At 54.9% G+C, this 24,303-nt stretch overlaps 12 protein-coding genes across 12 annotated transcripts; 4 read left to right on the forward strand and 8 right to left on the reverse strand.

The window, feature by feature from the left end:
* Nucleotides 1–14: 14 nt before the first annotated feature.
* LTR77_008683 (uncharacterized protein) lies at nucleotides 15–2,549 on the forward strand (the record flags this gene model as incomplete). The annotated part of the gene is made up of 4 exons (XM_064805913.1): nucleotides 15–921; nucleotides 969–1,044; nucleotides 1,100–1,774; nucleotides 1,829–2,549. The coding sequence occupies 4 exons, from the start codon at nucleotides 15–17 to the stop codon at nucleotides 2,547–2,549; spliced, it is 2,379 nt and encodes a 792-aa protein (XP_064655772.1).
* A 79-nt stretch (nucleotides 2,550–2,628) lies between these two features.
* On the forward strand, nucleotides 2,629–4,185 carry LTR77_008684 (uncharacterized protein; the record flags this gene model as incomplete). The annotated part of the gene is made up of 3 exons (XM_064805914.1): nucleotides 2,629–3,097; nucleotides 3,156–4,006; nucleotides 4,060–4,185. The coding sequence occupies 3 exons, from the start codon at nucleotides 2,629–2,631 to the stop codon at nucleotides 4,183–4,185; spliced, it is 1,446 nt and encodes a 481-aa protein (XP_064655773.1).
* A 605-nt stretch (nucleotides 4,186–4,790) lies between these two features.
* LTR77_008685 (uncharacterized protein) lies at nucleotides 4,791–5,822 on the forward strand (the record flags this gene model as incomplete). Its single annotated transcript, XM_064805915.1, has 1 exon — nucleotides 4,791–5,822. The coding sequence occupies one exon, from the start codon at nucleotides 4,791–4,793 to the stop codon at nucleotides 5,820–5,822; it is 1,032 nt and encodes a 343-aa protein (XP_064655774.1).
* A 342-nt stretch (nucleotides 5,823–6,164) lies between these two features.
* On the reverse strand, nucleotides 6,165–6,628 carry LTR77_008686 (uncharacterized protein; the record flags this gene model as incomplete). Its single annotated transcript, XM_064805916.1, has 2 exons — nucleotides 6,165–6,302; nucleotides 6,353–6,628. The coding sequence occupies 2 exons, from the start codon at nucleotides 6,626–6,628 to the stop codon at nucleotides 6,165–6,167; spliced, it is 414 nt and encodes a 137-aa protein (XP_064655775.1).
* Nucleotides 6,629–6,692: 64 nt separating this feature from the next.
* Nucleotides 6,693–7,704, reverse strand: LTR77_008687 (uncharacterized protein; the record flags this gene model as incomplete). Its single annotated transcript, XM_064805917.1, has 2 exons — nucleotides 6,693–7,601; nucleotides 7,666–7,704. The coding sequence occupies 2 exons, from the start codon at nucleotides 7,702–7,704 to the stop codon at nucleotides 6,693–6,695; spliced, it is 948 nt and encodes a 315-aa protein (XP_064655776.1).
* A 725-nt stretch (nucleotides 7,705–8,429) lies between these two features.
* Nucleotides 8,430–9,715, reverse strand: LTR77_008688 (uncharacterized protein; the record flags this gene model as incomplete). Its single annotated transcript, XM_064805918.1, has 4 exons — nucleotides 8,430–8,609; nucleotides 8,660–8,821; nucleotides 8,940–9,358; nucleotides 9,454–9,715. The coding sequence occupies 4 exons, from the start codon at nucleotides 9,713–9,715 to the stop codon at nucleotides 8,430–8,432; spliced, it is 1,023 nt and encodes a 340-aa protein (XP_064655777.1).
* Nucleotides 9,716–11,277: 1,562 nt separating this feature from the next.
* Nucleotides 11,278–12,081, forward strand: LTR77_008689 (uncharacterized protein; the record flags this gene model as incomplete). The annotated part of the gene is made up of 1 exon (XM_064805919.1): nucleotides 11,278–12,081. The coding sequence occupies one exon, from the start codon at nucleotides 11,278–11,280 to the stop codon at nucleotides 12,079–12,081; it is 804 nt and encodes a 267-aa protein (XP_064655778.1).
* A 693-nt stretch (nucleotides 12,082–12,774) lies between these two features.
* LTR77_008690 (uncharacterized protein) lies at nucleotides 12,775–15,543 on the reverse strand (the record flags this gene model as incomplete). The annotated part of the gene is made up of 1 exon (XM_064805920.1): nucleotides 12,775–15,543. One exon carries the CDS (start codon nucleotides 15,541–15,543, stop codon nucleotides 12,775–12,777), a length of 2,769 nt encoding a protein of 922 aa, XP_064655779.1.
* A 314-nt stretch (nucleotides 15,544–15,857) lies between these two features.
* On the reverse strand, nucleotides 15,858–16,826 carry LTR77_008691 (uncharacterized protein; the record flags this gene model as incomplete). The annotated part of the gene is made up of 3 exons (XM_064805921.1): nucleotides 15,858–15,931; nucleotides 15,993–16,707; nucleotides 16,755–16,826. The coding sequence occupies 3 exons, from the start codon at nucleotides 16,824–16,826 to the stop codon at nucleotides 15,858–15,860; spliced, it is 861 nt and encodes a 286-aa protein (XP_064655780.1).
* Nucleotides 16,827–17,344: 518 nt separating this feature from the next.
* Nucleotides 17,345–19,147, reverse strand: PHO8 (vacuolar alkaline phosphatase; the record flags this gene model as incomplete). Its single annotated transcript, XM_064805922.1, has 1 exon — nucleotides 17,345–19,147. One exon carries the CDS (start codon nucleotides 19,145–19,147, stop codon nucleotides 17,345–17,347), a length of 1,803 nt encoding a protein of 600 aa, XP_064655781.1.
* A 436-nt stretch (nucleotides 19,148–19,583) lies between these two features.
* Nucleotides 19,584–20,860, reverse strand: LTR77_008693 (uncharacterized protein; the record flags this gene model as incomplete). Its single annotated transcript, XM_064805923.1, has 2 exons — nucleotides 19,584–20,090; nucleotides 20,159–20,860. 2 exons carry the CDS (start codon nucleotides 20,858–20,860, stop codon nucleotides 19,584–19,586), a joined length of 1,209 nt encoding a protein of 402 aa, XP_064655782.1.
* Nucleotides 20,861–22,090: 1,230 nt separating this feature from the next.
* STI1 (Hsp90 cochaperone) lies at nucleotides 22,091–23,944 on the reverse strand (the record flags this gene model as incomplete). The annotated part of the gene is made up of 3 exons (XM_064805924.1): nucleotides 22,091–22,219; nucleotides 22,278–23,829; nucleotides 23,880–23,944. 3 exons carry the CDS (start codon nucleotides 23,942–23,944, stop codon nucleotides 22,091–22,093), a joined length of 1,746 nt encoding a protein of 581 aa, XP_064655783.1.
* Nucleotides 23,945–24,303: the final 359 nt, after the last annotated feature.

A 24,303-nucleotide genomic window follows, 5' to 3' on the forward strand; every position in this document is an offset into this window, starting at 1 on the left:
GGAGGTTCGAAGTCATGACGTCCTTCAACGAGAAGCCACCGCCAACAGCTGATGAGCTCCCTACAACGCTCGCAGCTGAACGACAGCTGGCAAGGACAAGTGATGAAGATAGCAGCGAGAAAAAGGACGAGCAGAAGACTGAAGCCAAAGATGAAGACGACAAAGAAAAGACAGGCAGTTTCGCCGACTTCTGGCGCATCTTTCGCTACACCGACCGCCTGGACCGAATACTCTATGCCATCGGCATTGGACTGGCCATCGCTGCGGGTGCCGCCCTCCCTCTGATGACACTGGTCTTCGGCCAATTCACGACAGAGTTCACGAAAACCACGTCAGGGAATGGAGTCGCTTCAGACTTCCGCTCCACCGTCAACCAACTGGTGCTTTACTTCGTCTACCTCTTCGTCGGCCGCTTCTGCGTCGTCTACATCTCCAACGTATGCGTGAGCATTGCCGCCCTGCGCACGACCAGAGCCGTCCGGTATGCCTTCTTGGACAGCACTCTTCGACAGGAGGTCTGGCACTTCGACAAGGAGAGCAATGGCTCCGTTTCATCCCAGGTGACGACCAACGGCAACCGGATCAATCAAGGCATCGCGGAGAAGTTTGCCTTCATCTTCCAAGGCTTATCGCTCTTCTTTTCCGGCTTCATCATTGCTCTCGCCGTACAGTGGAAATTAGCTCTGATCGTCATGAGCATCGTCCCAGCAATTTTCGTCGTTGTCAGCATATGCATATCAATTGACGCGGTACACGAATCAAAAATCACCCGCATCTACTCAAAGGCGGGTGTGCTGTCTCAGGAAGCCATCAGCTCGATCAAGACCGTTCATGCTTTTTGGGCCCATGAGAAGATGGTGCGGAGTTATAATGAGTTCCTTCAAGCTGCTCGCGAGATTGGCAAGAAGAAGTCTCCCAACTGTAGGTAGTCTGGCAGAGAGCTGCTAATACATGCTGACAGTCTACAGATGGCGTTATGTTTGCTACGGAATGGTTCTGCGTTCTGAGCGGCACTGCTTTGGCCTTCTGGCAAGGTTTCAGAATGTGAGTGAGCTCATGTTGCGTCTCGACACCACCGCTGACATCTTTTGAATTCCAGGTATGCTAGTGGCGAGATCGAGAGCGTGGGAACGGTCATCAACGTCGTGCTTGCCGTGACCATCTCCGCCACGGCCATGTCGACGATTGCACCCCAGATCCAAGCGCTCACGAACGCTGCGTCGGCTGCCTCCGAGCTGTTCTCAATCATCGACAAGCCATCTCAACTCGACCCTCTATCACCTTCTGGCGAGCAGCCCACGACGTGTCAAGGAGATATCCAGATCAGAGACCTGTCCTTCACATATCCTTCGCGTCCGACAGCGCAAGTTCTGCATAGCTTGAATTTGTCGATTCCAGCAGGAAAGACCACTGCCCTGGTTGGCGCAAGCGGCTGCGGCAAGTCAACTCTTGTCGGTTTGATCGAACGATGGTACGAGCAATCTGAGGGCGATATACTTCTCGACGGTAAACCACTCAGCTACTACAACACTCAATGGTTACGCAGCCGCATTCGTCTCGTCCAGCAGGAGCCTGTTCTCTTTAGAGGAACCATCTTCGAGAACGTGGCTAAGGGATTGGTAGACTCTCAAACTACGCTTGACCCGGGGAAGCAGAAAGCGTTGGTGGAGGAAGCGTGCGTAGCCAGCAATGCGCATGGCTTCATCCAAGATCTTCCGGACGGATACCAGACACAGGTCGGCGAGCGAGCAAGCATGCTTAGTGGCGGCCAAAGGTAAGTTGAGGGATTGCAAAAATCTGGGTATATAGCTAACACAGATGTACACAGGCAACGCGTGGCCATAGCTCGCAGCATTGTTTCCAACCCGCAGGTCCTGCTTCTGGACGAGGCGACGAGCGCTCTGGATCCTCGCGCGGAAGGCATAGTGCAAGATGCTCTGAACCGGGTCTCTGTTGGCAAAACCACTCTCGTCATTGCCCATAAGCTTGCCACTGTCAAAGCTGCTGACAACATTGTGGTAATGTCTTATGGCCGTATTGTCGAACAAGGCACGCATCGTGAGCTCATCAAGCTGGATGGTCAATATGCTTCGCTGGTGCGAGCTCAAGACCTGGGCAGCACTTCGGGAGACGCCGCGGACTTTTCGAAGGAAGAGAATGATCTGGAAATGAGCCGCACCGATACCTTGCAACGGACGAAGACCGAGCCGCAAACTGCCGCCGAAGCTGAGATTGATCACCTCGCTTCTGGAACCCTTGGATATGGCTTAGTGAAGTGCATCTGGATCATGCTGACGGAGCAGAAAGACCTTTACTTCCGGTTCTTCCTGTCATGCGTCGCGTGCCTGGTCGCAGGTGGGACGTTCCCAGCCCAAGCGTTGCTCGACGCCCACTTGATCAACGTCTTCACTATCTCCATTGACGAGGGCCGCGAACGGGCGGACTTCTTTGCTCTGATGTTCTTCATAGTTGCGCTGGCTAATCTGTTCGCCTACTTCGTCGTTGGGTGGATTTGCAATGAGGTGGGCTTCGATTATGAATTTACATGACTGGCATTTCTGACTTCACCAGATCGCTCAAATCGTAACGCAGCGCTACCGGTCGGAGATGTTCACTCGCATTATCAGCATGGATCAGGACTTCTTCGATCGGCCGGAGAATACTTCAGGGGCACTGACGTCCAAGCTGTCCTCGGTACCAAACGCCCTTCTCGAACTCCTGGCGGGCAATCTGCTGCTTATCTTCATCGTGCTTGTGAACGTCGTGTCATCGAGCGTCGTTGCAATCGCTTACGGCTGGAAGCTCGGTCTCGTGGTGGTATTCGGCGGCCTTCCTCTGCTCCTTGGCTCAGGCTATGCAAAGATCAGGCTGGACCAGAAGCTCGAGAACGCAGCAGGGGAGCGCTTTGCCGAGAGTGCGGGCCTGGCAACAGAAGCAGTCACTTCTATTCGGACCGTTGCTTCACTCACACTGGAGTCACAGATCCTAAAGGAGTACGGGGACATGCTCGACTTCATCGTGCACAAGTCTACGCGCTCGTTCTTCCGCACTATGATAGGCTATTCTCTCTCCCAGTCATTGGACTTTCTTATCATGGGTACGTACCACGACTGAAGCTCTTTTCCACGCCAACGAGAAGACTAACCCTGGCATAGCACTGGGATTCTGGTACGGCAGTACGTTGTTGATCTCCGGCGAATATACCGTCATCCAATTTTTCGTCGTCTTCATCGGTGTCATCTTCGGCGGCCAGGCAGCAGGACAGTTCTTTGGCTACTCTTCTTCCATCACGAAAGCCAGACCCGCAGCCAATTATATACTCTGGCTCCGAACACTCAAAGCACGCATCGGAGAAGACGACTCGAACAAGTCTATCGGGCCATCTGGAGATGGGCCCCTGGCGCTCGAGGACGTGGAGTTTAGATACAAGCAGCGAGACGCCTCCCGCGTGCTGAAAGGTATCTCGATGGACATCAAGCCCGGCTCGTACGCTGCTTGCGTGGGGCCATCGGGGTGCGGCAAGACGACTGTCATCTCGTTGCTCGAAAGGTTCTACGACCCCATCTCCGGCCGCATAACTCTGAATGGCGACAACAGTGCGAAGCTGTCCCCACGACTCTACCGTGATCACATGTCGTTGGTACAGCAGGAACCGACACTGTACCAGGGCTCCGTGCGCGAAAACATCGCCTTGGGATTGCGCTACGACCCTTCTGACGAAGAGATACTGGAAGCGTGCAAGAAGGCCAACGCATACGACTTCGTCATGTCGTTGCCCGAAGGTCTCAGCACGCCCTGCGGCGGTAAAGGTTTGCAGTTCAGTGGTGGGCAACGACAACGAATAGCTATAGCTCGAGCACTGATCCGCAACCCACGTCTGCTCCTGCTGGATGAAGCAACTTCAGCACTGGACACTCAGAGCGAACGGATCGTGCAGCAGACGCTCGATGCAGCTGCTTCCAGCAGAACGACCGTCGCTGTCGCGCATCGACTTAGCACGATAAAAGTGAGTCCAGTCATCATCTACTTGTTCTCGAAAGACATACTGACTCCTTCCAGCATGCCGACGTGATATTCGTGTTTGGCAACGGTCGGATTGTGGAGATGGGGACTCATACGGAGCTACAAAATCTGCGCGGGAGGTATTACGAGATGTGCGTTGCACAGTCGTTGGATCGAGCATAGCATGTAGCATAGCGGGTGGTTGCTTCTCTTCTCAATTGTGAATATAGCATCGACAGCTGCATCTACAAGATCCCGTTGCTGATGGCTTTCCCTCTCTGCCTAACAATGTAATTCGGTCAGTGTGTTCGCGGAAAGGCCAACGACAAGCTGAACACCGAGACCATATAGCTGTGTGCTTTCCATGTGTTGAGCAACAGAGAAAGTCACAGCGGATATATCTTTGATCTCTGGCCGGAGCGGGCAGCCATTGTGCCGTCAGTCGGAACAATACGCCACTTACTGCAAAGTATCCTGCGAAATTTGGAGCATTTCGGTTGCAATGATTGGCTGATTATCGTCATGCATTCCAAGCGAAGGTGGCATTCTGCGGCGCTAACCTCTCTTCGCTTGAACAGCACGCTCAGATTGACTTCACTGCGTGCTTGCACGACTAATCACCCAAGGTGCGTATGAGAAATGGTATAAGTAGGCACGAAGGATCCAGCTTCCGTGTCCAAACATTCATCAGCTCTTCACAAGACAACCATTGGCCTCTTCAAACACCATATCGTCGTCGAGGACCGATCAACCCACTCTACAGCTCTCACCTTACGGATTCTCCGACAATGGCTGAAAACGACATCCCCTCCACCATGAAAGCATGGCAATACACTACCGCCGGCGCCGGGCTCGAAAATACCATGCAGATCAACCCGTCCGCTCAACTCCCAAAACTCAAGTCAGACCAGAACCTCGTGCGCGTCATCGCAATGGCAGTCAACCCGGTCGACTACAAGATCGCTGAGCTTCCAATAGTCGGCCGCCTCGCTGTCTCGAACCCAGCAACACCCGGTCTGGACCTTGTTGGCCGTGTCGTGAAACCAGCTGCTGGCTCTCCGTTCAAAGTCGGGCAGCTGGTGTTCGGCGTCTCAGGCCCCACGGCCGCTGGTGGCGCGATGGCCGAATACGCTGCTGTCAACAGCACTGCTGCTGCCCCGTTACCGGAAGGTGTTGATCCATTGAAGGCCTGCACTGTTGGAATCGCAGGTCTGTCCGCCTGCCAATCGATTCTGCCATACGTCAAAGACGGATCGAGAGTCTTTCTCAATGGCGGTTCGGGAGGCGTAGGCACCTTCGGCATTCAAATCGCCAAAGCTCTCGGCTGCCACGTCACAACAACCTGCTCGACCGCTAACGTTGAATTGTGCAAGTCGCTCGGTGCAGACGAAGTCCTCGACTACAAGCAAGCGCCCGTCCTGGAGCAGCTGAAGAAGCAGAAGCCGTTCGACCATGTCGTGGACAATGTGGGCTCCCAATTCGATCTGTACTTCCACGCGCACGAATACACGAACCCCAGCGCTAAGTACGTGTTTGTCGGCGCATCGCCTGGCTTTGGCTTTGTCTGGGCTATGATGAAAGCCATGCTGTTGCCAGGCTTCCTTGGTGGCGGACAGAGGAAGCTCGGGGTCATGGCGGCGGTGCCGAAGGTGGACGACCTCAAGATGATCGGTGGGTTGATGGCGGAGGGTAGGCTGAGGGCGGTCGTTGATTCGGAGTTTGCTTTTGTAGATGGTAAGAAGGCCATTGCGAGGCAGAAGACAGGCAGAGCGAGGGGCAAGATCGTGGTTACCGTCAACCAAGAGCTCGTGGAGCGGTGAGAGGGACTGCGATATTGAGTTGCGTGGCGTTGCTTCGGAGTCTGTGGACGTAGTCGTTCTTGAGATAACGAACAGTTGAATGTGGTATGTTTTCTTGCTGCTGTCAAACACACGTAGCATGTAACATCGTTAAAAAAGAGACATTCGCCGGTTCAACAGCACTTTCAACCGATGGTGGTTTGCCATTAACCTCGTCGTCGCTGGCTCGTAGCATGTGAAAGAAATCGAGGGGGTAATAAGCTAGCGCGAGCTGCTGTCCGATCAATGGCAGTCATGTCTCCGAGCCTCCTTCACTCCTGAAATTCTCTGTTAGACGTTCACGCGGATATCTGTATTCATGGTCTATACTTGAAGCTGTACAGAAGCAGCGACATCTCTGTTGACACTCGCCGGCGTACCCTTTGCTCCGTTGATCGACCCATTGGTTTGCGGCTGCTTGTCATAATGCTGAGTAAAATCGTACTCAATGCTCGACATTTTCTGCCCGGATCATCAGTACGCACACCAACTTTCATGGTCGTAGGACTCACCAGCAGAAACTCCTTCAATGCCGCTTTATCCTTATTCAACTCCTTGATAATGCCAAAGAACTTGTCCGTCTCCGCCACCGTCCACGGATCTGTCTTCCATACTCGATTCAAGTTCTTGATGCTTCTCGCATCAACGTACTTCAGGAAGATGTCCCGTCGAACCTTTGCATACGTCTCTAATATCTCCTCTCCTGCATTACCGTCGTGATAGCCGATAAAGCAGTCTGCCAGCCCACCGACGTCGAGACAGGCGGTCATGCAGCCGTAGCCGCCCATACTGCGTCGCCCTCGGATCAGCATTGATCATGGCAGAGAGCAACATTAAATCAAGAGTCTGTACTCACGGATTGCAAACATGAGCCGCATCAGCCGCCAACAGTATCCGTCCAACTTTGAACGACGGCACACAGCGGTTGTGGATGTTATACATGTTCGTCTGCTCGACCTTATACTCGTCCGGCTCCGGGGCACCAGGCAGGATATTCTTGAAATGCCACGGCCGCCGGGCAAGATACTCTTCGTCCGTCAGTCCAACCGCCGGATCTCCGTACGTGACGCGCCATAACCCTCCATGCCCTCTTCTCGCAACCAACCCCCAATGTTGATTGTCCACTAAGTAGTTACCTCCATCCCAACCATGCTTTTCAAACCCCTCGTAAAACACATTCTGCACAATGAACCGACAATCGAATGTCTGCCCCGGCCATTCCCTGCCGAACAAACTCCTCCTCACCGCACTCCCTGACCCATCGCAGCCAACCACATAATCGGCCTCCATCCTCTCCACCCTCTTTTCCTCCTCCTCCCCTCCAATCTCCACATCCAACCACGCCTTTCCTGTCCCTGCCTCCTCCCCAGCCCCAAGCACCTTGTGATTAAATCTGATATCAATCAACCCTGGAAACCTCTCCGTACAATGCCGATACATAATCTGAACAATAATTCCAAGCTGCAACACCACCATCCGATCCTCCTCGTCCTCTACAACCCCCATATCGATCTCCACAAGCTTCTCCCCATCCGCGACGCGTCGCCAACAGATCGCCGGGAACTTCGGGATCGAGGCGGCGCGGAAGTCAGGGAGCAGGCCTGCGCGGCGGAATATTCGGGTCGCGGGGACGCCATATTGAGAGGCGCGGAGGCGGGTGTCGAGTTGGGGCCAGGCTTCGAGGACGGTGGTGGGGATGTTGTGTTGGGCGAGGAGGAGGGCGAGGAGGAGGCCGCTGGGGCCGGCGCCGGCGATGAGGATCTAGTGGTGAGATGGTTAGGACGGGATGGAAGGGTGGAGAGGAGGGGGTGTTGGTTGGGCTCACTCTTTCGAACGGAGGCTTAGTGTTGTCTGCGGAAGGCATGTTGTTTGATCACGTAGGTAGAGGTTATTAGAAGAAGAGACAGACGATTGATCTTGTCCTTTGGGAAGGCAGAGGTGAGAGCAGCAGCTGGGACTGAAGGAGTACGCAGGGAGAGTGCTTATACCGCCTTACTTAGCTTTATGGAGGAGAAGAGGACATGTCAGCCCAGTGGAACAGACCGCATAAATATTACGCGTGACCCATCAACGAAGTGACGGCTGGAGCGGAACAGCAGCGATGTTGGAGTGGCTTCGTGGTTTGGAAGAGAGTTCGGCAGACAGACGCGGAGAAGTCTAACTGCACGTTGGCACATGCGCGTGAGGCAGGCCACGTACCAGATGATATGGCAGTCTCCACGACCCGGACTGCCACAAAGTGTGCTCAGAAACATTTGGGTGGAAGATGCCCACGGAGAAGGCAGAGCGAGGCAAGACGACCGCATAGTTCTCCGAATTCGTAAGGGGAGCACTGCCCAACAGCAGGGCGTATAGCAGCATAGCAAGCATTCGTGTCGCGGAGATGGAGAATCTACTAAGCTGCCACTTGTGAAGATACGATTGAGGCGGAAGCAAATTTGTGCTTGGAATTGGAGAGCAGAGACTAATGGTACATCCATTTCGGTCGGAAATATCCCTCCCAAACGCCCCTTGGACCGTGCCGCTCATAGAATGCACCTGAGTATCTCATCCGCTAAAGCAACCGACCTCCCTTGACTGATTGTTGGCCTATTTCCGCCTGCCTTGCTGCATTGCGAGGATCTGGACCATGCGGACAAAGATGTTGATGAAGTCGAGTTCGAGGGATATGCTCTCCATAACCGCGTCTCTCTTCATCATGCCGCGTTCGGCCATACGTGCGTGATTGAGGATCTTTTGTACGTCGTAGAGTGTGAAGCCACCGAAGACCTGGTATAACTCAGCAAACGTCCATACACATGTTGTTGATTTAAACTTACAGCCAGACCGCCGTAGAGCCAGATGTTCTCAGTCCACATCATTGTGCGAACAGCCGTAGCCGGGAGAACCATCGGTGCGAGTCCAGAGAGCGCAACAATCGCAACACCAGCGAGGAGAGGGCCGCCGAGGTAGAGGTACTTGTCTTGTTTAGCCGTAGCACCCTAGGTAGATAGAAGGGTCAGCAAGTTTCTCGAGCTTCTGTAGAATAATAAAAAGAAGAGGTTCCGGAGCGCCGCTTGTAGTGTGATCGTGTCCGGGAAAATCTTTCTCAGTACATACCACAAGTGCGATCGATCCCATCATTCCAACGGTATAAAGACCGGCTCTAGCCAAGATGGCGGGAGAGAAGAACAGGAGTGGGCTCAGCAACGCCGCCTGGGTCACGTTGAACGCGCCCCAGGCTCCGTACTTCACCAGGTAGTTACTTGGGTCTGCGCTGCGACAGACCATCATCGAGCCGATGGAACCGACCAGACCAATGCCGAGGACGAGCCATGGGTTTGCAGACATCAATCGATACGACCATCCGTTCATATGAAGTGCTCTTGCTGTAATGCCGATGATGCCCACGCCCAAGCCAGTGTGCAGGAAAGTATCGTTGAGGTATGATCGTTCGTATGGGGGCATGCCGCCATCTTCTCGTGTTTCGCGGTTGAAGACAAGGTTGATTGCGAGGAGGGTGCCGCCGAAGATTGCGCCTGTTGTACTTTAGTCAATCATCGCCTGAAAATCTCCGTCGTTCACAATCGAGGATAGGAAACGATCAAGCCGGGGAGTTGTTGAATTGACGTACCGCCATAGATGAGTCGTTGTGTGAGGTTCCCCTGCGCTACGGGGTTTGCGGGCGCTGTTGATTGATAGCGCCTCCGGGATGACTGTCGGAAGGCGTTGAGGAAGACATTCTCGTTCTTTGGGAATGGTCGTAGTGGCGTCGATTGCTTGCTGTAGCTCCGGATCGCCTGTTTGATGGGTTGGGAGAATGTCCCTTGTGATGCTCGGGGCGCCTGCTTGAGCGCGTTGGTGATCGCGAACGGCCGCTTGAGGATGAACGCCATCTCGGAGAGTCGAAGGTTGTCGATGGAGGTGTGTAGGAGAGGAAGAGTGGCTGTCCACAGAGCTCGACGGATGGGAAGACGTCACGTTGATCGTCTTGGCGGAGTCGTCCGGAGGCGGGAACGTTCGAGAAGCCGACAACAGCAACTTCCCTTCCTCGTCTTTCATGTGCAATGTTCGCTCGAGATGGGTATGCAGAACAGTGCAGGGGCAGGTGGGCACTACAAATCAAAGAAAGACTCACATCATTCCTCGTCGGACTCGAAGACTTCATCGCCGACCCTGCCTGAAAGTTAGCATCAAGATCAAGCGGTATACTGGGGTCTTCTTCAACTCAAGGAGGGAGGCCTTACTCTGCGATGAGGTCGGCGATGTCGTCTCCGGTGTCCTCGGTCGTTATCCTGTGACCTGGTCAGCATGTTCTCTACGTCGGGTCTTGAAGCATGGCAGCAAGAGCATTGACTGTAGTGCCAGCAAAGGCAATCTACGCGTCGAGAAGGAGGACTTACTGCTCGGTGGTGGTGGTGTTGTGCTCGCTAAGGCATCATATGTCAGCCATGCTCTGCCGCGACCGTCAAACTGGCGATGTCAGTCACAGCGACGACGGCGACGGCAGTATCGACCTCGACGACCATGAGCTGAATGTGATTGACTTACTCGTCTTCGTAGATCGTTGGCAAGATCTCGACCTTGCCGCAGCACAGAACAGCCAGTACTTTCGCCATTGTGCTTGTTCGAGTCGAAAGAGACCGAAGTCAGAAGCTGCAACTTTCAGATACGACCTCACGACAACGACAATGGGTGAGACTTGTAAGTGAACTTGCATATCACCTATTTTGCCCTTCTCTACCATTCGGCCTTCACTTCATAGGAGACTCTTTTTGTCCAAGGAGATAGTATATGATCGATAACACCGGCCTCTGCTTTGGATATATGTCTATCGATCTGACCAACTGCAACGTGATCGAGAGCATCAACCAGCAAGCCAACCACCTAAGACTTGAATCAAAAGAATTCCGAGGCCAACGGCTAGCATTTCTAAATGTACACATATCAATCGAATCCACCAACGAACCAAGCGCATAATTTGCCTCGACTCGGTCTTGACTATACTCTCGACGAAAAGGCATTCGGAGGGCACACATAAAAAGAAGAGCAGAAAGCATGTCGGAGCCAACTTAGAACGACTCCAGGAGAGCGGGTGAGGCGGCTCGTTCTTCGACGAAAGGTATCTTCCGACCCAAGCAGCTTTCAGCAAGAGTACTGCTTGAATGCGGACGGCGGTGAGGCGTTAGAGAATGACCTCCATTCGGACGGAGAACAAGACGTGCAAGTTCAAGGCGAGCGCCTCATGCCACTGGATCAACGATTCAAGATGCTGCGATTCACGTGCTGGCCACAAAGGAGAACAGACCGCAAATCCCTACCACGATATCTGGTCGACTAATCTTGAGCGTAGCATGTCCCAACACCTCTATGAGCTCAGGCAGTTATGATGTGTTTATATTCCCCTGGCGACGACACCGACATCCCGTACTGTCCACTGCACTGCCCGAAATGCCAGATGAAGCTCAGGGTCCGGAAACACGAACCAGGCTTCGACCCACAAGCGCCATTCGGCCAAATGGTCACCGGGGATAACCATTTTGTTCGAGAGGTGCCGCTCCTCATTCATTGTGTCAAAGAGGTGCCGCTGCTTGCGGACATTTCAGTGGTTTGTGGGCCATGCTGGAAGCAGATGTGTCATAGGGTGCTTACATGGGGTGACACGGGGATTTATAGCCGCAGATGGGAAGCCATGCTGGCTGCGAAGACGTTCGAGGAGCTCGATGCCGCGATAGATCTCGTACCCGACCCAGCTCCGACTACAGCAGAGCTAACTAGTGAGAATTACGATATCTACAATCGAGGACTACTCACACATACAACAAACGACCACAAGGATCACACCACAGCCTTCAAATATCACTTCAAACACGCATACAAGTTACCTATCCTTCAGGGGGCCAGGACATGCTATGTTTGCACCGAGGGCATGCATTTTGCGCACATGAACAGATCCACCGTCGATCCCAGCAACGACAAATGGGCTCTTATTGAGGCTTGCACCAATTTCGAGGAGCTGAAGGCGATTCTTTGGCCACCGCCGGTCGCAGTCAATGGGAGCTGTCCGATCTGCCGGCGAGCATACGAGGCTCGTGGCCCCGGCAACCACAGCAGCGTAGGCTCAGGACGGCATGAGTACACAGGCCTTGAGAAACTCGCCAGCGTATCGCCGGTGACCATCCAAGGCAGCACATGTATGAGATGCTACCTACACCTTATTGACGTGCGAAGCCGCTTCCGCACACTCCCAGCATCGGCATAGGACGACCCTAAGCGCATTGCAGTTTGCCGCTGGCTTGCGATCCAGGCGTGCACCACTATAGACGAGCTCCGCGATGCTATGGGACTCTACTACGAGATGGGAAGTTGAATGGGCAGTACGAGCGGAGGCGGAGGAGAGGCGGGAAGGCAGTAGATGGTTGAGCTTATGGATTTGCTGTTTCGCTTTATGGAACAGTTGATATGCGGGTTGCTGGGAGTGGACATATGAGTGCGTTGATCTTAGGCATGGTATGCTTGGAGGGGACAACCGGCGCAACGTCCCTACCACGATATCTGGTCGACTAATCTTAAGCATAGCACTGCCGTCAACTTCTCAGCCATGGTCCCTCCTGTGGAACGCACATCAGCTAGCGTGTCCATCATTTCAACGTATCACGACGGGGTATGAACGACCGTTGTTGAAGGTTCATTTTCGACCGAGGAGCTGGGTGAAATCCATGGTACACGTGGATTAGCGTCTACCGACACCAGCAGCATGGGTCAGAAAACGTGGAGCCAAACCTTGGAATGCTGGACATAACCGGCAGTCGTCAGGGGGAATATCGAAGTTTCATACAACGAGGGATGAACTATCCTGTACAGTTTGTACAACGACAAGCTTCCTCGCGCCTTGGGTTCTTGTTGAGGATGCCATGGTCCAATACGAAACACTCCAACCGTGGAGGACATACCCTCAAGCACCAAGCTCATCGTCACTAACACCGCCTGAGCAAGGAACGGCTTGGACTCGTGCACGCTTCTGCTGCGAGCGCAGAGTCATCCTCGCAGGTGTGGTCTCGACGGCTCTTCTAGGACGTCTTCGTGCCCTTGTGGCTGCCTTCTTCGGCTCAGGAACGGGTGTCTGGGCCTGTCGGACAGCATATGGAGTCATGGAGAGCTCGTCCTTGTCGTCCTGAACATGGTGATTTGCTACAGTGGGATCTGGAGACGACGGCTGCTTGGTTGTGTCGTCCGGATGCGTTGGCTCGACAGAGAGCTTTAGGCGGTCCGTGGCGACCGGGACGGCTTTGGACCGGCATGGAGTCATGGAGAGCTCGTCGCGGTCGTCGAATGTATCCTGCTCTGGGGCCAGCTGGATCGTCCCGCCCGGCTTCAGCAAGCATGGCGTCAGGAGGTCGATGTCATGTTCGTCTTGCGCATCTCGAGGTTTCGGAGATGTGTGTTCGGTTCCTGCTTCCGTCGTAGGCTCCTGTCTCCTTGCACCCAGCTTGCCACTCAGTGGAGATGAGCCATACTCGGCAGCCATTTCTATACTTTGTGCATGGTATACCAGCTCTGGCGAATCGACTTCTCCCGGCGACGAGCTGCCGCTTATGAGACCAGGCGGCGAGTCGGCTTGATCAGGCTGTTCGCCGCTCATTTCGCTGGGCTTGACCTTCGGGCTCACTGGCTCACTCATCCCAATACCAGAGTCTTGACTGATAACGGAGCCTTCCCTAGACTTCTGCTCTTTGGCAATCCGCTCAGCAGGAGTGGCGGCCACCCACTCGCCGATGCCTTCCTCCCATCGATAGCCACCGACTTCGCCCGAAGAGCTTGACGGATCGTGGTTAGCAGGATCGCTTGAGCAGATCAGAGCCTCTCGCTGGATGTCGTCGGCGAATGCATAGCTGTCGTTGTCGCCTCGGTATTCCGCCCACGTTGCAGCGACCTCGACGGCTAGATCTGCCATGATCGAAGCGCCTTTATCGGTAACCGTATCCGCAGCCTGCATCAATCCCGTACAAGCCCGTCTGGCGATGGCCTGTGCTGCTGATTTATCCAAGGACTCCACGCATTTGATCGCCTTGCACACGAGCGCCGCCCGGTCCCTGTTGAGATTGACCAACCGCCTCCTTGATGCCGACCCTGTTTGCGAGTCTCCGTAGAGCAGGCATGAGAGTGCTCCGAAGCCGACGGTTTCGCTCGAAGCCTCGGAATCTCCTCGCACGGCTCCGACCAAAATGGCTGTGGTCAAGAACAAATCCTGGACCTTCAGACATATGACCGGATCGCAGGGAGTGTCGTGTCTCGTCGGAATACGGACAATGTTCAGGGCGACTCGATGCAATTCGCCGGACATTGCCTCTGCTTCGCCTTCTTGCAGACCGGCTCGGTGACTTGCCATTAGACACATGGAAGTGAGCAGCGGCAGGGTGGTGTGTAGCGGCACCGTAGAGCACAGCGCATTCAGCTCGCTGGAAGCTGCCTCCTCGTCTCCGTTGTCCTGAAGCTTGCTGCATGCACTTGCGTACTGCTCAAGGAAGCCGATGGCGCAACGTTGAGAGGATCTCCTGGCCATAGCGACAGGTAATGCGTGCCAGAGCTCCGTGACTGAAGCCACCTCTGTACATCCCAGTATCTCAGACGAAAGCAGCTCGCCCAGAGTCCTGAACAAGAAGCCATTGCTGTCCGATCTCAAGGCCATTTCCACGAACTTCTCGACCGGCTTCTCGATCTTCCCCTTCGAGCTTACCAACCAGGCTCGCAATAGCTCATGGCCCTCCTTGACCGCATGGTGCTTTGTGCAGATATCCATGAGCGAATCCAGGCTCCTCAGCGGCCACATTCGCTCGGCCATGGCGTCGATGATCATCCTCACCGCATGCGCCCTTGTGACCCGGCGCAACCCGTGCCACGAGACTCTTCCTAGCCTCTCGAGATCCAGGTACACGGTCTCAATCGCATCGAACCCCCAGTCGTCCTCTTCCTCCTCCGCATATTTCTGCTCGTAATCGATATAGGCCGGCACCTTGCGCAAACACATCCCCAGCAATGAACCCGCACCTCTTCTCGACTCCGCGACCTTCGGATCTGTGCTTGCCAACAAGCTATCAAACGAATCCAGCAGCGTCTTCAGGGCCCTTTCAGCATGCGTCTTCGGCTGTATCGCATCCTGTCTTCCTTTCTTTCCCATCTGCGCCATCCGGCTTGAAGTGGAGTATACATCATCCGCCGGCGACACAGCAGCCTCCGGACGCAAGATCTTCCTGATGAACGGCGTCCTAAACCCAACATCGCCTCTGCTGTCCTTTGAATGAGTGTCGGTTTCAGGCTTCCTAGCATTCCTTCTGCCACCATACGTCCTCCTCACGCCCTTCTTCCCAGTTCCAGGAAACCACTCTGGATCATCTCCACGACTCGGCGTCTCCAGCGCAGCCAACTTCATCCCAAGCTTCTCGACTGCCGCATCCTCTGCTACATCGCGCTTGCGCTTCACTTTCGGTGTGCGGAGTGCTTGCTCGGCAAAGTCATTCTCAGATAATCGCCGTAAAATGTGTATGCGAGAGGCAATGGTTCGCAGGAGTCTGTTGCATCGTGCTGCGGTCCAAGGAATGTCTTCTTGTTGTGCGAGGCGTGCTTTGCGTGGGGTTTGCGTGGTGCTTCGTTTTCGAGTCGATGTTTTGGGCGCGTCGGAGAGAGGAATACTTTCGCTAAGATGCTTTGTATATGTTGCATCCATTATTGCTGCTGCGTGCGAACTGATGGTGCTCAGAGGTCTTGAAGTTGGAATTGGTGCTGATCGGCCAAAACATCGTTGCTAGGGTCCCGCCAAGGAGAACCGAAAAGGCGACCAGCTTTGCCTTGCCGAACCTTTAGAGCCTCTTGAGCCTAAGGTACAATCAATTAACAAGCTACAGCCCAATGCAAGATCTGGCACATCTCTACATTCGATGAGACATTCGCCGCATATTCGGACACATCGCTCAACTCAGAGTGTCGTAAAGTATTCGAGCTTCTACAACCAACCACGTTCAAGCCCCTACATCATTCTCCTTACTTCTTCTTGACTGCTTGAATAGTGTAGGACAGTGGTATCCGATCTCTGCCTTCCTTCAACTCATTCTCACCTGCACCGTGGTATGTTAGCCGTCATCGGTAATAGCACCGGGCACGCGATGGAACACTTACAATTGCCCAGCTTGACCATCTGTCCGGGCAATGCTTCCCAAGGTATCGACTTATGCTCGTGCAACTCCATAACCTCCATTCCCGCCTCCAACAACGCCTGCACAATCTCACCAATCCCATGATTCCACTCCAACGTCCTCGCATTCTCAAAAGTCTTCCAATCATCCGCCAGCTTCAAGTACGTCGAATCGTCCTGAAACATCATCGGCTTCTCCGTCTCAAAGTACGGGTACCTAATCGCCAGATGCGTTGTCACTTTCTCGTCGAGCGTCCAGAGCATCGGATGCCCTTCGCGCATGAAGAACTTTCCACCGGGTTTGAGCAGGCCGGAAATGATGGAGGCCCATTGGTTGACGCTAGGGAGCCAGCAGATGGCGCCGATGCCTGTGAAGACTAGGTCGAATGAGGCTGGTTCGAGGACGGTGAGGGCGTCGTAGGTGGAGGCTTCGACGAAGGAGAGTTTGTCGCCGCCAGAGGCGTTGGCTGCAAGGCGGCGGGCTTCGTTGATGGAGGCAGGGGAGAAGTCGAGGCCTGTGACGTGGGCGGCACCGCGGCGGGCTAAGGACAGGGTGTCTGTTCCGATATGGCATTGCAGGTGACAGATGTAGAGCCCGTTGATGTCTGGAAGGAGTGGTATGTCGAACTTGACGACATTGGAGAGGAAGTCTGGGTCGGAGAGGAAGTTTTGGAAGGAGTAGTCTGGCGCCTTGGCGTGCTGTATACTGTCAACGATCGATCAGGACGCTGGAGAAGGTGCTGTACCTCTGGTGCCCGTTCGTCCCAATTTGCCTTGTTCAGCTTGATGTAGTCTTCTGGAACCATTGGATTGGACATTGCTTCGGTCTTTTCGTCGTGTTGTTTCGGTCGTCGTTCTTTGCTCTCTCTGCTCGGTACCGACACTGGCTTTATATCCTGATCAATTCGATCTTAATGCTCTCTCACTGCAACATAATCAAGCGATCGATGTCCGTTTGTCGACACCGCTAGTCGCAACTGCCTTCCAAGCCGAGCTTCCGTTTGCAATGACGGCTCGCTCGGCTTGCAGGGCCTCATCACACCACCTCACTGTCTTCCATATCGGGACCCGAAGAAGGCTCTAGGGTGCCATCATGTCAAAGCCGGACCCAACCAGTGCGCGGTGGCTATGCAGAAGATGTATCATTCATCAGGGCATCTCTCAGCTCCTCCTACCCATCTAGCAACGCCATAGAAAGCAAGGGTATCTGTACGCAACAACACGCCAAACCGAAGCCATACTCAGAGCGAGCTCACACACAAAGCGCCAATACCCAGCTCAGTAGGCAGACCACCCATCCATAAACACCCACAACCGCAAAGCTCGCATAACCAACCTAAAGCCCACAAACTTCGCATCCACCCCTCTTCTTGTGGTCGCCCGCATACCGGTCCAGATGATCTTGTCCGTCGAGCCGCTCCTCATCATCCGGTATGCGGCCCAGATACGTCTCCGCGCCGATACTGTGCATATGCTCCCGCAAATTCTTCGTCACGGTCTTCACTTCTTCGTCTAGGTCGAGGTAGTGTCGTAGGAAAGCTCCGACGTCCGTGTTCTCGTGGTTGCCTACCAAAGCTTTGGCAAGCAAAGGGTTAGAGGAGTAGATATTCACGTCTGCGCCGCTGTGGCCGTGCGTGGACCAGCCGGTCTGCGAGCGGCGAGATACCATGTCTGCGAACGTCCAGGCGGCGAGGACGGGGTCTTCGAGCAGAGTGTCAATTTCCTCCTCGCTGCAATCGTGGATGCCGAGGGCTTTCGAGGAGAGCTGAGCGAGCCAGGCGCGGGTGTCTTCACTTGAGGATGAGTCATGCTCGGCGTGCTTGTGCTCGTCCAAGTGCTTGTGGTATTCGTGCGCGGTGAAAGCGGCGGAATGGCTGACATTGGCTAGGACGCTGGGGTGCCAAAGATAATGTGGGTACTCTCTATGCAGCTGCCGTGCTGTGGCGAGACCGCCGGTTTCGTGGTCTGAGGTGGCAACCATAAGTGTCGGCGTCTCCTCGTCCTTGATGAAGTCCAGCACGGCAGCCATGGCGCGGTCATAGGCGAGCACTTCGTGAACTTGAGCAGCAGGGTCGTTGGCGTGACCGGCGTGATCGATGCGTGAGCCCTCGATCATGACGAAGAACCCCTCCTCCTTATCCTTCGTCTCCGCGGCGAGCAGCTGCAGCGCCTTCTTCGTCATAGCCTCAAGCGACGGGTATGCATCGTCCATCTCCCGGCGGTCAATTTCGTAAGGAATATCATGCTCCGCAAACAGCCCCAAGAACGGCATATTGACACTCGTCCCAAGATGTTCAAACTCCTTCTTCGATTCGATGTAGTCCCAGCCCTCCTTCTTCGCAATCTTGACAACATCCACGTCATCATGTCTGCAACCACTCATGCTGCTGTTCGGCAAGAAATGACACCGTCCACCTCCCATCATCAAATCCACCATCCTGCCCAGCGGATGCTTCTCTCCGACCATTTGCCTAGCGATATCGTCCTGCATCTCCCTTCTACGGGCGTGGGAAGCGAAGACCGCCGGCGTGGCGTCCGTGATTCTAGTTGTGACGACCAGACCAGTGGTATATCCTCTCCTCTTCGCTGCCTCCATGACACTCCCGCATGGCTCGAAGTTGGGCAGCACCGAGATAGCACCATTGTAGCTCTTCATGCCGCACGAGAACGCCGTAGCGCCGGCCGCAGAGTCAGTGACAAGCGAGCTGGTAGATCGTGTCCGCGACTGGCCTATGAGGTGCTCGTCGAGGATGAGAGTCTCGTCCCAGGGCAGACCTTCGGTGTATTGGCGCCAGCTGCGAGTGAGCGACAGGGAAGTAGGTCCCATGCCGTCGCTGACCATGAATATGAGGTTCTTCTTGCCCGAGGGTGGTGAAGTGCCATCACTACCATTGTTCGAAGCGCGGCTGTGTTGGTATACGACTGCTAGGACCACCACGGCGGTTGTTGCGAGCAGCGCCCAGACGAAGAGACCTATTTCTCGCCATTTGCTGCGGTCGAAAAATGAAGAGCTCCTGGGTGATTGTTTGGAAGTGCGATGGCCGGTTAGGAGGGCATCTTCTTCGGCGATATCGTGGTCTTCTGCGTTGGAGTTTGAGGACTGAGAGCCAGGACGATGCGCTATTAGGGGTGAGGACATGCTTAGGTTGGAGGAGCTGTAGCGACAGTGATCTCAGGTGGGAAAGATAGTCTAAAGGAAGTCTTAGGGGTGAGGTAGGTGAGGTGAGGTGTCGTTGCGGAAGAGAAGATGTTCGTATCAAGACCGGGGCTCAAGTTGAGGTTTGGGCTGGACGCATTCTTTGTGAGCACCTGCCACGACGACGACGTATTGAGACTGCTCTTGCTTGCACTCGAGAAGAAGTGGTCCCCTGGACAAAGTATTCGAGAGTCTGCATTCATTCATTGATCATTCCGAGAGCGCCAAACTCATTATACCGTAAGCCCAGTTTTCAGCCCCTCCCAGAAAACATGCATGCATCATTCCATTTCGTCAAATCATGAACCCGTGGCCCCTCGCTGGATCCCAAACAACCTTCACGCCGTCCTTCAGTGCTCAAACAGTCGCCGACAAGATCCTATCTCATCGCGCTCCTGCTCCGTCCATCGCGCCCATCCCACTTGTTCTCCCATTTGTCCTCGTCCCGTCTCAGCTTATCCTCCTTCTCGTCATGCCAGTCTTTCCATTTATTCTCCGCTGCGTTAGCACCCAGGCCACCAATCAAGGCGCCAATGATTGCGTCGCGGTTCTTATGCTTGTTGCCGAACTCGCGACCTGCCAGTCCACCTACAACGGCGCCAGCTATTCCAGCTCCGAGACCTTTGACGCTGGTGTCGAAAGTGTCGTCGATCTTGCCGCGGATACCGCTGTGGGAGCGCGAACGGGAACGCGAACGTGAGTCGGAGTAGGAACGAGACCTGTCGCGGCCACGATCACGACGTCCGCGGGAACGGGAGCGTTGCGAGCGGTAGTCGTCAACATTCTGTGTAGAGCGTCGATATTGCGTCACTGCGCCGGCGCCGTAGGGGTCGTTGCCCTTTTGCGCGCCGTAGCCGGTGCGACGAGCGTCGTAGTCTCTTGCGGGCTGTTGCGATGTCAGCGTAATATCCTTCAGAAGAAGCTGTCGCATTCTGGTGAGGATGCAAGACTTACACCACGGTAACGCTCCGTCTCAATGACCTCGCGACCATACCCTCGGTCGTCGTCATAATCGTCATACCCACGCCCGCTCGCGCGATACCTGCGCCCGGAGCGCTCATCGTAATCGCTATCGTCGTCGTCGTAATACCTACCCCGTGGTGGCTGCTGGCTGTTCGCTCTCCGCTCGTACCCCGACGGCGCTTGCAGGTTGCCGCTCGAGTATCCGTTGGCGTACGACATCTTCGCGGCGTCTCTGCTGTTCAGCTTCTTGAGATCGCGCTTCGACAGAACACTTTCCGCCTTGCGACTTGGGTCGTCGCGCTCGGATTCGTAAGCGCGGATCACTCGCTCGCTCACTTCACTCTCGCGGTCAAAGTCTTGGTTCTCCTTGCGACTGTCCCAGTTGGGTGCGTTGCCTTCTGGACTCGGTAGACGATTTTTCTGCCTCCTGCGACCACTGTTCGACTGCGGCGGCGGGTGGGTCTGATAGTTCTGCTGCTGCGGATTGTAAGAGTTGTCGTAGTTACCGCGACTCTGATTCTTTTGGCCGCCCTGTTGCTGGCCGCCAGGCTGCTGCTGTTGCTGCTGCAGCGCTTGCTGTGCTCTCTTCTTCTTGTGAATTCGGGCGTCGACGTTGTCGTAGATCGTATCGTAGTATTTGTCGGTCACCCAGTTAATACCTTCAGCGCCGAGTTCAGCGAACTCTGCTGCCATCCTTTTGAGTGAGATGGGGCGGAGGCCGGCGGCACGGGATTACGTGAAGGCCGCGCTAAAGGTGGGCTGTGCCAGAAAGAGAAGGAAGAATGGCCAGGTGAGCCCTGGGCGCGAGAGAGGCTGGGGCGGCGCCGAGAGTCTGGAGGCCTTCGCGAGCCTCACTGAAGTTATGCGGTGGGGGTGAGAGCCTCGTTCTGTCGTTGAGCGCTCCGAGGAGGAGGACGGCTGTATGACGTAGCGTTGTACCTGCAGAGCGCTGATGCTTGGTGGCAGACTGAGGATGAACAATGGTGTGATGTTTGCTTCGCGCGAAGTAGGTGGCGAGCGAGGTTCTTTGAGCACAGCGGATTTCACGATGGCTTTCTCAAACCAGCGGCATGCCTGATGACATCACGCTCCCCTCCTGCAGCGCCGTGACTCCATCTTTTACTTTCTCATTCGGCGGCGAGGCGGAGTGTGCTGGCGGTGAAGGTCCAGAAGGCAAGGCCTCGGAGAACGTGAACGTCGTGGTCTAGTGGCTGCTTGAGAAACAGTGGCTTCGTTCACTTCCGAAGGTAGGACGAAGGGAACAGGCTGTCGATGAATATTGAATGAAAGAACATGAACAATTAAGACTTGCAGATGGAAGGTGAAGGTCGACTCGATCTCGCTCTACCTCAGTGCTGCCAACCTCCCTATGTGTTTGTCCATTATACTGCGTCGCGCCTATGTGGGCCAGGGATCTTATACGTCGGCGGGCGCCAACGGGTGCTATGTTGGATGGTATTTGGGACGATTTTAATAGAGCATGTGATCATGGGGGACAGGAGGTGAGGTCAAATGATGAGGTGAGGTCGAAATACAGTTGAGGAAGGAGCGCAAGTCGTAGGTTGACATGAAGTCACGACTCTGTGTGAGAAGTCGAATGCCGTTGACGAGCGATGCAACACTGGAGGCTACCTGTGATCGCGCACAGAAGGACCCCGAAGTGAATGAGCACACGCGCGATCGAGCCGTTGGTGCTCGATTGAAAGTCCGAACCAAGATGAAGAAGGCTCTGCAACGGTAAGGGCACAGGCATAAGATATTTTACAGGCCTCGCTATGCTATGAATCACGCTGGTAGTCTCACTCCATGCCATCATCTGCAGCCATCATCTGCAGCCATCATTTGCAGCTTCGCAGCACAGATAGTTCATCGGTGGATGCCAGTGCTGAGCAATGGAAAGCTTCTTGCTCGTGCGTCTCCCATCTACCGACCCATGCGAATGACACCCGCAGCCATGAGCTTCTGGATGTTCGTCCGCACCTGCGGGTTCTGCATGTGATTCTGCAGCGCCGCCGGGTCGCCCTTGGCCTGCTGGAGGATCGACTGCATGACCTGTACACCAAAGCATTAGCATTCACATCTCCCAACTCGACGCTCTGCTCTGACTTACCGGATCCTGAAGAATCTGCATAACCTCCGGGTCACGCTGGATACGCGCCTGCGCCTGCTCCTCCGTCTCGCCCTCGCGCGCCGCATACATCGCCTCCAGCGCCTTCTGCTCTTGCTGCGAGATCTCACGCGCGTTCTTGCCGTCCGTGTCCTGGCCGGTAGCCTCAGCGCAGGCGTCGAGACAGCGATTGTACTCCTTCATGGCGAAGAGTGCTTGAGCCTTGCGGAGATATGCGCGGATGAACTTGGGGTCTCGCTTGATCGCCTCGTCACAGTCCTGTACAGCGCCGGGGAAGGTGAGGAGCTTAATCAGGCACGCCGCGCGGTTGCTGTAGCCGCGAGGGTCTTCGGGCGCGCGCTTGACCATCTCGCTGTAGGCCTCGACGGCGGCCGGCCAGTCGGTCTCCTTGAACTTCTGGTTGCCCAGCTCTCGCGCCTCCTCTGCCTTTTGCGGGTCCATGTAGGCGGTGCGGTCGGCATCCTTCTTGTTCTTCTCAGCGGTGCGGAGCTTCGTGAGGATGTCGGGTGTGCGGTGCTCTGTCAAACTGCGCTGGTAGTTGTCCACTGCACTCGCCAGGTCACCCAGCTTCTCCCACGCCGATCCCATACGACCGTACGCTTTGGCAATGATCTTGAAGTCGGCAAACACCTCGCGCCCGTGCTCAACAGCCTGCTTGCAGTCTTCTATACAAGCCTGGTAGTCGCCCTTCTCGAAATTGGCAGCGCTGCGGTTGGTGAGGTAGGTGATGTCCTTGTGTATCTCCCACGCCTTGGTGTAGTGCTGTATCGCTTCGTCGAACGATCGCTTCTTGTATGCCGTCGTACCGAGCTGCTTCTCCTTGTCCGCCTCCTCCTTAGCCTTCTTTGTTGCAGCTGCCTCCTCATCTTCTGGCTCTGGCTCGGGTGCGGGCTCCGCCGCCTTCTTCGGCTCCTCTTTTGGTCTGGCATCCGGCATGGGAACGTCTTCCTCGTCCTCACCTCCCTTCGCATCAGCTCCAGCACCTTTCGCAAAGTCCTCGCCCATTTGCATGTCAATGCCGAGCAACACACTCATCACCTGCAGCATGCGCGGATCTGAGAACATCTCCCCAGTAGCATTCGGATTATCCTTCAGACTCTGCAGCTTCGCCATGAACTGTGAGTCTCCCAACAGCGCAGCCGTCTTTGGATTCTTCGACAGCTTTTGGTAGAGCTGCGGATCGTTGAACATGCTCCCGATGCCACCTGTGGGGTCTCCCGCAACGCCATCTGCTCTTGCTTCTGCCTCAATCGCTTTCTTCACTGAGTCCAACCCTGACTTTGCTTGCGCATTGTTCGGGTCTAGCTTCAGAGCCTCCTCAAACGCATCTGTAGCATCGACGAGGTTGCCGACACCATGTAACGCCGCGCCTTTCCTTCCCCAGCCTTTGGCCCAGTCTGGCTTGATCTCGGTGGTCTTGGTAGCATCTTCGAGCGCCTTGTCCCAGTTCTTGAGCCCTCCATAGGCTCCGGAGCGGTTCGAGTATAGCACATGGTTTGAGGGCTCGATCTCGATTGCTTTTGAGAATTTGTCTCTGCAACTGTATCAGCATGTGACCGGATTGAGCTGTTTGCTGCGACTTACACTGCGCCGTTGAAGTCCTTGGCTGAGAAGAGCTTGTTGCCCTCGGCTTTGAGTGCGTCCGCCATGTTGCTGTATTCTTCTTCGCAGGATCAAGTGGTCGATTTGAGAGAGGCGGAATGTTCAGATGCAGTCTTTGGATCTTCAAACGTTCATCCTCTGAGGAAGATTCTCGAAGAGCTATGGCCACCTTCAAACGTGGCGATCGTGTGGCTGTCGAACTCACCAGCCACGGCAAGAACGCGAGATGCATGTGAAAGACTCTCCATTACCTAGTACTCCTGCTAGTTCCTTGACAACCTTCCCTGAGTATGCGCGATCGATGCGTTAGGGCATAAGGTAGGGGCGGACACGCGTGAGCAGCTAATAACACGAATCTCTTGTCGTCACTGTCTACATCTTCATTTTCTGCAAGCATTTCCGTTTC

This window comes from Saxophila tyrrhenica (genome assembly GCF_035928015.1).
Source record: "Saxophila tyrrhenica strain CCFEE 5935 chromosome Unknown scaffold_15, whole genome shotgun sequence".
Classification (NCBI taxonomy): Eukaryota; Fungi; Ascomycota; class Dothideomycetes; order Mycosphaerellales; family Extremaceae; genus Saxophila; species Saxophila tyrrhenica.